The 12757-nt window shown below is 33.4% G+C and overlaps 1 protein-coding gene across 2 annotated transcripts in view; it reads left to right on the forward strand.

Annotated features, from left to right (window-relative positions):
• LOC114339214 (delta-1-pyrroline-5-carboxylate dehydrogenase, mitochondrial) overlaps positions 1-12757 on the forward strand; it is a 201250-nt gene that overhangs the window by 161555 nt on the left and 26938 nt on the right. For both annotated transcript variants that reach the window (XM_028289835.2, XM_028289834.2), the window contains exon 7: positions 9217-9439. In XM_028289835.2, coding sequence (XP_028145636.1) covers positions 9217-9439 — 223 coding nt within the window. The remainder of the gene's footprint in view (positions 1-9216; positions 9440-12757) is intronic.

Here is a 12757-nt window from a genome sequence, read left to right on the forward strand (position 1 = left end):
TTCATTGCCACCTTATTCAGGATTTAACAGATTATGTATTAAGTTTTAACAGTTTTGCCTTCGCATTGCAACTGAATAAAAATGATATACATTTTTATTTTATTTTATATTAGTTTTACTTCTTTGATTAACTAATAACAGTATAATTACTAAAATATGTGTAAATGACAATATTTGGCATTTCTTCAAAGTCTTCATCAGTTAGTGTTTATTGGATTCGTCAGTAGATTTTTTGGGAATAGACATGAAAACCTGATTTTTTTCAAAAAGTTGAAGGACGACCGTTAACTCTGCCGTTTCAGATTGCAAAAGTTTTGATATTAGATTAAAAAATTTAAGTATTTTAGATTGAATAGTAATGTTAACGACAAATTCAAAATTATTCATAATATGCTCTAATAATGCATTAGCTTCTAATTTTTCATCGTTTTTTAGATAGCAATGAAATTTTCGTTAAAGATTTCATTACTTGTCGGAAAGCTTGACGCAAAACCATAACAGCATCATGTCTGGATGATCACCGGGTTTCACATAACCTTTCTAGTGTTGGCAAACGCGATGAATCCAAAGTCATAGTACATAGTACATCACATCTTTTAATACTCGCACTAAAAAAAAACATAATCTTTTAAATATATCCTATAAAAACCAACTCATGTACACCAGCAACGGCATCATTCAACACTAGGTTCAGATTATGGGATGCACAATGAATATAGGAAGATGTTTTTTCAATGTCAGTTATGCACCTTTGTACGCCTGAATTTGTACCATTCATAACGCTTCCCCATCATACCCCTTTCCTCTGCAGTTGTATACGGAAAGGTGCTTTGATTGTATAAATTTTAAAATTTCATTTACAAGACCTTTTGCACTTTGGTCTAATATGCGAATAAATCCCAAAAAACTTTCAACAACTTCTTCTTTGGAAGGTAAATTATTGTTTTCATCAAGTTATTTTTACATACCCGAAAATAAAACTAAACTGATTGTGCTTTGAAATATCTTGAGTGCTGAGTGGTATCAAGAATTATTGAATAAAAATAATTCATTTTAATTAAATTAATCAATTTGTTTTCAGTTTCTTGAGCCAGCCAATTTATAACTTTTTTTTGTATTTGGGGGCTCAATTAATTTTTTTATAAGTTATTTCGTTATTATATAAACGCTAAATTTCACCCGGAAAGAGTAAGAGTTACGTCAATTACCCACTTCATTACTTCCTTCCAAATTCCCTATTTTGATGCTTATTAGGAAAATATGTTTTGGTCCCCAATTTAAAGAAAGTAGAAGCGTTGATTGATAAATACGGAAAGATACGAAAGCCTATGCATTATTTTGTTGTCTTTAAAACCTGCCCGTATAGTGGCGCGCCTAGCTTAAATTTGTTGGAACTAGCCTTAGAGAGAAGTGTAAAATTCCCCCTACTCAAGGAACTAGCCAAGAACACGCGGTTATTTTACATGGCCCATATTCAAAATTTTAACGCAGCAGTCACTATCATATTAATCTGTATTAATTTTTTTTGTTTTTGTTTCTGCAAAAATGTTGGAAATATAAATTGACTATAGGGTTTTTTTCACTAGTCTTGACCTCACAAGTAAATACTTTTCGAGTTATTTGCGAGTGAATATATTCATTTCTCAAAAAATAGTACGTTTTTAGACGGATTTTCGCAAATAACTAAAAAAGGAAGTATTTCACCAAAAAAACATTCATAGCAAAAATACAGCTTATCAAAAAGTGAAAAAAATGTTTTATATAAATATGACATATTATGAAGTCGTAGACCCAGTAAAAGCAGAGTTGTAGCTAATGAAAAGTAGGTTTTTATTATTTGTCAAATTCAAAATTGAATAGTTCTACATGAAATAACCAAAAAATTAAGAACTTTTCGGGGAAATCATAACTTTTTTAAAAAGTTTAAAAACAGCTTTATTTTTTTTGAGTTTCTAGTATCAGAAGTAAACAAGATGCGCACAAAATAAAGTTGATCCCTTTTTTTTTGTAAAAAAATCTAAAAATCACCTCCTAATTAGCATCTCAAATGAAATTAATCAGTAGCGCTTCATAAATTACTTTACGTATGTATGCTTATTATAGAGGATCTGTAAGTTTCATCGGTTCAAAGTGCTTATTTGCGAAAGGCTGTAGTTGAAAGGGCTTCAATGAGTCACTAATCACGAGTATATGCAAATTCGGAACAGCCATATCTTAACCAATTTTTGTATTACAGAAAAACAAAATATTCAGAAAACCAAAACCTTTACACTTTGGGATATTTCGTATCACTGATAATTAAAAAGTTATTTAAAAAAAGGCATTTTTTTTTTCAAAATAAAGAAAATACTGTAAAACTAAATTTACGATGAAACTTACAGATCATATGTATTATAAACAATACATAAGTAAAGTCACTTGTGAAGCGGTAACAATAATTTGATTTTATTCGTCTTGAGGGGCCAAACGAAAAACACAAACTACTTTTTTTCTTTTTAAATCGTGTTCTGTTGTGATTTATAGCAAATTTATAGCATCTCTTTCGAAATAAAAATTTTATGCAAGTTCCCTTTTAGAGGGTGATTTTCACGCTTTTTTAAAACTATCTTTTACAAAAAAGGACCAACTTTATTTTCAGCGTAACGTGCTTACTTTAATGCTAGAAACTTTTTTAAAAACAAAAACAAAGCTTTTTTAAACACTTTAAAAAAGTTGCGATGAGTTTTCCCAGAAATGTGCTTTATTTTTTGGTTATTTCACGTTGAAATATTCGATTTGGAATTTGACGAATAAGAACTTACTTTTTTAGCTACAACTCTGCTTCTACTGAGTATAAAGACTTTATACAGACATTTTTTTAAAATTTTTTATAAAGTATATTTTTATTGAATACTTTTTTCGATAAAATACTTACTTATTGTGTTATTTGCGTAAAACCGTCTAAAAACGTGTTTTTTTTTTGTTAAAAAACAAACATATTCACCCTCAAATAACTCGAAAAGTATTAGCTTAGTGAAAAAACTCAATGGAACAAAACTTGCTACAATTAATCAGTTTATCCACTTGATAGATACTAGATAGTATTAGACTTATTGATATTATAGCTACCTAGCCTTATACAAAGTGGATTTAGAAAGTCCACATCTACATTAGACAACCTAGTGGATAGTCCTGTCGCCAGGGGGGGTACAACGGCCTTCTTAATTCAGATGGACTTACCCAAGTTTTTTTTATGTATTTTGGCCCGTAGATCACGAATTTTTTGGGTAACAGTTGATCCGGGTGTCGATAAGATTGTTATAAACAAAGAAGTTGAGGAATTACATAACAGCGATTTCTCGCAAAACTAAACATTTTTTTGTATTTTTTGGGTCATTCTAACCAAAAAATGTTCCTACAAGTTTTTTCGTAGGATGCATAGTTTTCGAGATAAACGCGGTTGAACTTTCAAAAAAATCGAAAAATTGCAATTTTTGAACCCGAATAACCTTTGAATAAGAAATAAAATAGCAATTCTGCTTACCGCCTTTAAAAGTTTGAGTCAAATTGTATCTGTTTTGAATATTTGCATTAATAAAAATTTATTTTTTGATTGTTAAAAAAAGCTATAAACACATAGTGTTTCCCGTGCCTAATACATGCGTTTTAATGCATGCTACGTAGAAATAGCCTCGCTTGCACTTTTACCTCTTCTACCTACTCGTTCGATTTTAAATGAGAAATCATTAAAGACATCACTCAAGCACCAGGTGTTTATAGCTTTTTTTAACAATAAAATAATAAATTTTTAGCAATACAAATAATTAAAACCGATATAATTTGACTTGAACTTTCAAATGCGGTAAGCAGAATTGCTATTTTATTTTTTAATCAAAAGTTATTCGGGTTCAAAAGTTGCAATTTTTCGATTTTTTGAAAGTTCAACCGCGTTTATCTCGAAAACTATGTATGCATCCTACGAAAAAATTTGTAAGAACATTTTTTTGTTAGAATAGCCCAAAAAATACAAAAAAATGTTTTGATTTTCGAGAAATCGCTGTTATGTGATTCCTCAACTTCTTGGTTTATAACAATCTTGTCGACATCCGGATCAACTGTTACCCAAAAAATTCGTGTTCTACAGGTCAAAATACATAAGAAAAACTGGGGTAAGTCCATCTGAATACAGGAGGCCGTTGTACCCCCCCTGGCGACAGGACTAGGATATTGAATCTGTAATTCATGGGTCATTTGGATGTGATCAAGTATGTTTGGCTTATGGCTATCTTTTATTATATTTTATAACGCGTGCCATTTGGGGATTAGATATAAGAATTCTATTAAGTTGGTCAATTCCAGTAAATATAAAATTTATTAATAATTTCCTATATAGACGAAACTTATTCGAATAAATAACGTTCTTTTAGACTCAAAAATCCAATTAAACGACATTCCTCAATGGTCTACTCGTTGCACTTTTTCTTATTGCCATCAATGACATCGCTAAATCACTTAACCCACTAGTCATTTAGAAATTAGAGAATTGGTCAAACACTACTGGCCTAGAATTTTCTCCCACTAAAACGAAAACAATAATCTTCAGTAAAACTCCAAAGAAGCACATTATACTACCAAAAATCTACCTAAAGAATTTCTTCTTCTACTTTTTCGTTTATATAGGCAGTACTGCCTGTTTTTTTTTCAACGGTGCCTTTCATTCTGCCCCTAAATTGTCATTCCATCTTTTCCTTGGGCGTCCTATACTTCTTCGGCCTAACGGTGACTTGTCCCTGGCTATTCTTACTATCCTTGATTCAGACATCCTGCTTATGTGTTGATTCCACTCTTCTTTTCTATTCTTTACCCAGGTATTTATATTGTCTACCCCACATTATGCATCTGATTTCCTCACTTCTTACCCTGTCCTGTAGTCCTTTTCCAGCAATCCTTTTAAGATTTTCATTTTGTTGGTATCCAGACGTCTTTGTATTTTGCTTGCATCTGATCTTGTTTCGGCAGTGTAAGTCATAACTGGTCTAATAATTTCAGTCAAATGACTTATATACAGTCGAACCTGCTTATTAGAATAACTGTTATAGGAATATCCCGGTTTAAGGAATATAAATTTGAGGTCCCGGAACGTTTCTACTAGCAACCAATGATCGGTTATTAGAATAACCCGGTTATAGGAATAATTTTGCTTGGCACCAAGGCTATTCCAATAAGCGGGTTCGACTGTATTCGGTCCTTTGTTTCCACTCTAAGGTATTTGTTTTTCCAAATTGTGTCGTTTAGGCATCCGGCCGTTCTACTGGCTTTAATTATTAGTCTTCAACCTCTTCTTCGATATTATTGTCGGCTGATAGATTAATTCCCAGGTATTTACTTTTATTGTCTAAGTCTAATTTGCATCTTATTGGTTCATTGGATATTACTAAGCTTTTTGTTTTTTGTGCTGATATTTTCATATTCATTTCTTTTGCGTTAATGTTGAATTCGTGCAGTAATCTTTGTAGGTCGTCTTCGCACTCTGCTACTAACACGGCGTCATAAGCGTAACAGAGTATTTTTATCTCTATCGCCCATTTTTTACCCTCTTTTTTTCTTCACTTGTTTTATTATTGCATCCAGCGTTATGTTAAACAGTAGAGGGCTTAGTGAATCTCCTTGCTTGATTCCTGTGTTTGCTTCTATATGGGTTCTGTTATTATTCCATTGGCTTTCATTTCTATTTTATTTCGTACATAAATGTTTTCTATCAGTTTTATAATATCCAGTGGTAAATTTTTGTCATATAGTAGGTGTATCACGTCTTTTAATTGTATTCTATCGAACGCTTTCTCTAGGTATATAAAACAGAAAAACCCTCGCTTGTTATACTCTAATGATTTCTCCGCTATTTGTCTTATCACAAAAACTGCATCGTTATGATCTTCGCCTTCTAAATCCTTGTTGTTCAACCGATATATTTATGCACGCCATTATTTTCTTCATCAGTATTTTTGTTGGGAGTTTCAGTATAGTGCTCCGTAAATTTATCCCTCTATAATTACTGGGGTCTGCCCTATCACTTTTCTTAATAACGCTATCATCTGAGTGGTACTCCATTCTTCTGGAATTCTTCCTGTATTTATTATTTTACTTATCAGGATATTCAGTTTTTTGTGAAGTCTCTCTCCTCCGTATTTTAAAAGTTCATTATCTATTCCATCTTTCCCTGGTACTTTTCGATTTTTCATCTGTTTTAAGGCGTTCGTTATATCTTCCTCTTTAATTTCTGTTTGCTCATCCGATTCTAATCCTGGTTTTCCAGTTCTTCATGATTAGCTGTTTGATACAGGTTTTCTAGGTAAGTTGTCCATGTATTTGTATCAATATGTTTTACTTCTATCAACTCCTTCATCTCTGCTGTTTGACCTCTTATCATTTTCCACATTTCCTTTTGCATCCCGTATAAGTCGTGATCCATCTCTTTTGAAAATGCTTACCAATGTTCTGTTTTCTTCCTTCTTACTATTGAGTTTAACTCATTTCAAACTCTTTTAGATTCTTCACATATGTTTGTCTCGTTCTTTTGAATTTGTATTCTAGCTAGATTTTCTCTTTTTCTTGACATTTTATTTTTATTTCTTCACAGATCCATGGGTGTTCTCCTTTTCTTTCGTATTTGTTTACTTATCTTACGTTCTCCAAGTGTGTCCGTTGCTGCCATTTTGATATTATCTCTAATCTTCCTCCAACTTTCTCCAAGACAATATACACTCACTCCGACTGTCAGCTCAAACGGGCTCAACTTAATGAAAAATATCTCTCATAAACAATGGGATGTCGACGTCCAAACTCTTATGACTGTTCACTGAAATTTGGGTTTCAACCTGAGATACAGTCGGAAAAATGAAAGAATACCCATGAACGAACATATAAAACACGCTGTATTTTCCTGTCACCATGTCGCAAAGAAAATTGCCTAGCGCAAGTACATGTAATAATAATTATTACATGTACCTGTGCTGGCCAATTTTTTGTGTGACACGGTGACAGGAAAATACAGCGTGTTTTTTATGTTCGTTCATGGGTATTCTTTCATTTTTTCTACTGTACAATACGCTAAAGTGTTACGTTTGGCTTGTTCTCTTGTATGTAATGAAAGCATGGATAATAAAGGCCAGCTCCACTAACAAACTTGAAGTCTTTGAAATAAGGTGCCTGCACCGAATGCTTAAAATATCATGGACATACCTAGGGACATATTGCGAGGAGAACGATATACTTGTTGGCAACTGGAACTCGAAGGAAAAAAAAAGGTAAGAGAGGTCTAGAAAAAGATGTCATGGCTGGGTAATATTCGCCAAATGATATTAATGAAATTACTCTTAATAGAATAATGTAATCGTGACTATCTAATATCTCACCTGACAATACAATGCACAGTGGACGCCTACACAGAAATACACGGCACCTTTAAGAAGTAAAGTTAATAATAAATAATTCAATAATTATACTTAGTCACTATTTTCCCCCTAACTCGGAAAATATCGACTGCACGAAAAAACTTGGAAGAAATTGTTGGAAATCGCGATTGCCACAATTCATGAGTCCTTACCATTTTCCTCTCGAAGAGTTTAAAGTGGCCGACCGGGTTACTAAGTCAATTTCATTTAAGTAAATACGTTTGCAATATCTCCAAACGAAATATACAATTATCAGAAGAGACTGTAATTAACGAAAATAACTACCTATTTTTTTTTATCGAGATTATGAGGCAAATAAGAAATGTAGGTACAATATCTAAAATCACCCAGTGAGTATTTTTCTCGTTAAATAAATTTTTTATTAAATAAATTATATTATTATATATATTATATAAAATTATTAAATAAACTTTAGAATATTTAATGTTTTGTTTCAAGAATTCAAATTAGAAGGCAAATTACAACTACAGAATTATTCTTGCTAATTTAAAAACGAGTTTAGAAAGTAATAGATAGGTACACTCCAATAATTATTTTAAAGATTGCCATTGTTATCGTTGAATGAGAACTCAAATTTTAATGCATCAAATAAAAAGAATTAAATAATTTTTATTATACTCCGATCCACCCGACCGACCCCAAATTCCGATAACCAAAGCTACCTGAATACGTCTCATCGTTGTCTCAGGTAAATTCAATCTCGCACCTAGAAAGCTGCTAACGCCATCTATTTCTAAAACCACTGGTGTCGTACATAAACGCTCATTTAGTTTCGTATCTTCCAGTATATTTATCAGTCAACGGTAGAAGTATTAAGCTTCTCCTAACGTCCTTGTGTCCTAATAGCTTGTGTACATCCTCCCCCGCCTTGCGGGCTTGTCAGCTACGCCACTGGGGGGAGGATGTACCAACGAATTGTCAACACTGATGGAATGGCCCCGTCCCATTCCAACAGTGAAGCGAGATAGGCGCCAACATACAAGAGAGAGGTTCTAGCACTTCTAGAGAGACATGAGAGAGACAGAGAATTTGTCAGGTAACTACAACGTACCTGACTAGTGTTTGTTTACGAAAGATGGCGATTATCTTCCCTCCTTTACCTGATTATCTTCTATCTCATCCTGGCGCCATTAAATTTGCTTCATGGCGATTCCATCAGTGTTGACAGTTCGTTGGGATGTACACAAGTACAAAAGACAAGTTTTATTTATTAAGCCAAGCGTCCACAGACCCGCATCGTACGCAACGGATTTTAGTTTGCCTTGTACAGAAACTTATGTAACCGCGTCCACTGATCCGCATCGTACGGATCGCATTATCGGCAATCATTGTAAGGCAAACTAAAATCCGTTGCGTACGATGCGAGTCTGTGGACGCTTGGCTTAAGACAGAAGAGTGATATAAAATCAACCGTTTTCTGTATTGTTGTGTGTTTTGTGAAGAAAGAAACGTTTCGTTGTGCGACAAAATAATACTTGGTAAATCCCATTGCTATGTTCAGAGTAAAAATATATCTAGAAAAAATTATTTTAAGAGATTAAAAGTGTTCCTAGGTAAAGGAACCAGTTCCTTTAAGAACAACTTCTTGAACAACCTGTTGAACATGACTGTATTAGAACCAGATCCCTTAAGAACAACTTCTTGAACAACTTGGTGAACATGATTCTAGTAGGAGATCACCTTTTATTAAGTAGGAGATCATATCCCATCAAATTACCACTTATAACACATTGTTAAAAATTCTAAAGAAGTTTTTATTTTTTAGGACTTTTACAAGGTTATGGAAGCAAGTAGGAGATAATATAAACATTTACAGAAATTTCCCACGATTAATTGGGGAATGCGGTGGCAAAAACTATCACTTCGTTCATCCCACGGCAGATGTACAAAGTGTTGTCAATGGTACTATTCGTAGTGCTTTCGAATTCTGCGGACAGAAGTGCAGCGCCTGTTCGAGAATGTACGTTCCAGAATCACTTTGGCCTAAGGTAAGTAGTTACTATAGTTTTTGGTATTTTTCTGCTGACAAAAAGTTTTGTATCTTCTTAGATGGTAGAAAACCTTTGCGCGGATATTTTTTACTTTGACCTGGACCGTGGACCAAGGGTTTATCAATCTTTATGAAGCGGCGCAAAATAATTGTGATAAAAACGTGGCAAAAGTTCGAGAGTATCATTAAAACGATTTAATTGCTTTCAACACAATTTTATCCATTTTTAAGAATCGCAAAAGACGTCCAATTTAGCATACTGTCAAAAGCAGACTGATAATTAACAAATCGATCTACCTTCTGTACTTTGAATAGTGGACTCTCACAGACGACACCTGCAAGAAAATTGAGCCTTTCGAAATGTAGCTTACCGTCGAATCCTGAAGATATCTTATACCCACCACGTTACTAATCAGGGTGTTTTGTTGAGAATGCCAAAAAGTAAAGGAGCTGTTGACCACGATAAAAACAGCCAAAATCGAATACTCCGTTCACGTTATGAGGAATAACCAGAGATGTGGACTGCTGTACTGCAACTAATTTTACAGGGAAAAGAAGAAGGGAAACGCGGACCAGGAAGGTGAAGGATTTCCTGGCTGAAAAATCTACGTACGTGGTTCAATACAACAACCACAAATCTTTTCAGAGCATGAGTGTGCAAAGTACAGATTGGTTTCGCTAACATCTGAAACGGATAGACACTACAAAGAGATGTGCCTACTGTAAATTCTCTCTGAATATATTCTTTCTGAATTAATTCGCATTATTTATGTAGTAAGTCAAATCCTTGCTGGATTGTGTCCGTTATTTATTTTATTAAAGAAAAAATTACCGCATCCACCAACAGGTTATTAGCGGCATTACTTGATAAACAAAGGTTAACAATGTTTTTTAACAAATAAAAAAAATAACTAGATTTGATACAAAATATTGATTGAAATTAGATAGTAAGTATTTTACTGGACAGTTTTCTCCTAATAAAGCTGGTAGAGTGTTTGGTAGATTGTTCATTGAATGTTCACTTTGATATTTTGGACACTCAATTAACAGATGGGTGACGGTAAGAGGCGTAGCACATAAGTCGCACATGGGACGTTCACTTCCCGAAAGTAAATATGAGTGTGTAATCTTGGTGTGCCCTATACGTAGGCGCGTTAGAACCGTTTGAATAAACCTCGAACTAACACTTGTTTTCCACTGTCGTGTATCTGGTTTCACCGATTTTAGTTTAGATTGCGATAGAAACCATTCGCGTTGCCACTGACCGATCACTTTTTGTTTAAAAAACGTTTTGAGATCTTTAGATACACACTCGCGCACTAATTCGGATTTCGCACTTGTTGCTGTATTACTAGAACTTCTGTCTGCCTCATCATTGCCGATAATTCCTATGTGATGGGATCCATATAAATTTCGGAGTTGTGTTGTTCTCTTGAGCAATTTGTAGTTCAAGTTTTATTAGTTTCTCTAAAGGACTTTCAGGATACAGATGCTGGATTGCGAGAAGGGAGCTGAACGAGTCGGTGAGAAACAGAGGCTTTGAAATATTTGAAAGGTTTGCATGTTTTAGGGCGCAATACAGAGCTAATAGTTCAGCGGTGAAAACGCTTGAACTAGGCGGTAGTTTAAATTGAAAAGTAGACGTTGGAGTTACAAATGCACAACCAATACCTTCACTGGACGAGTTGAATGTAAAAAAAAAGAATATAACAATGGATAGAAACCAGCTGCTGGTCTATGATGACTGTGATGCATCACTTTCTATACCGGGGCCCTGATTCTAAATCAAATTTCGACCAAAAACAAGTCGCTTTCAATATGGCGACTGTCGAAATTATTTGACACGGAGATGAATGAATGGCCAAAAGCGAGGTTAGGTTTAGTTTAGATGTGTTTTGTTTATTTCTTGCGAGGAAAACTAAATCAAAAGGTATTATAATATAGCTGGGTTTAATTGAAATTTGCTTGTTTTGAGGAATTAGATAGAATAGTATTAAATTAGAAATATAATAATTGAGAATGTCCACAACATGAATCATCAACTCAATGAAAGATGTGAGGTAATAATCTGGGAAAATTAGTAAAAAACAAGGAAAATTAATTACCAGCTATTTTATTGCTGGACATGCTAAAATCAAATCTTAAGATTTCCTATATTAGTAATATAGCTGTGCAAAGTCCACAGAAAGTGTACTATTTTGTTTATAAACAAATTAGCACTCCGAAATCTTTTTTTTATTATTGCTCTATAACTCCGAAAATTTTAACTTTAAACCAAAACACTCACATAAAAATTGACAGTAATTTAATTCTGCACATTGATAATTTATTCCAATTTCCTTCGACGGAAATTTTCTTCGGAAAATTCGGGTTTTCCAAACAAAATCTTTAATTTTCAACTAAAATTTGAGGGAAGTAATTATTTATCAATAATTAAATAATTTGGTGACAGTGACATAAATCTTTTTTGTTATGAGTGTCTTGAAGATATGAAAATTTGTATGTACAAAGAGGACCGGAATTAAAAGGTATCTAATGGTTCAAAGATTAAAATCCTGTTGTTTATAACTCTGTCGCAAATGCCGGTCAAATTTGACCGGTTATACCTGGAATCACTCCTCGCAATTCAATTTGTTTTTCTTCGAAAAGGACACAGAAGCCGTGCTCTTTTCAACAGCGTTGACTTAATTTAATCTAATATTTTCTGAGGGGTTCTATTTGTTTATAAGCCAAAAAATTGTTTCTTTATAACATTCCTGAGACCGCTCAAATGGTCCAATTTCAATCCTGTAAGGTACGTTGAATAGGTATAGTGCTTTTTTATATGAAAATCATAGTTATTCTGGTGTATCATAATCTTTCTGGTTATTATTTCGACCGAAATTTTTTAATTAACATTTTAATTATTGCTAAACTATTGGTTAGATTGTCGCCGGTCTCCTGATATACAGAGAGGGGCTAAATTATGGAATAAATTCATTTTCTCTAAAATGGACGATTTTAGAGAAAAATCCCGAAACAGGTCGATTTTTATTTTTAAATTAAATTTCTTGGCATATATTTCAAACTAGTGACGTCATCCATCCGAGCGTGATGACGTAATTATTTTTTTAAATAGGAATATGGGTTCGTGTTGTAGCTCATTTACAAAGGCGTTCAATGCTCTATTCAGTATTTATTATAAACATTAATATCATTATTTATACAGGGAGGCCAAAAAAAATTTTGAATTAAATTAATTGACGCAAGAAGAAGAATGCATGTAATTTATTTAACTCAAAATACATTCTATTGCTGTCAGAAAATAGAAAAAAAT

The sequence above is a fragment of the Diabrotica virgifera genome, chromosome 7 (genome assembly GCF_917563875.1).
Source record: "Diabrotica virgifera virgifera chromosome 7, PGI_DIABVI_V3a".
In the NCBI taxonomy this organism is placed as follows: Eukaryota; Metazoa; Arthropoda; class Insecta; order Coleoptera; family Chrysomelidae; genus Diabrotica; species Diabrotica virgifera.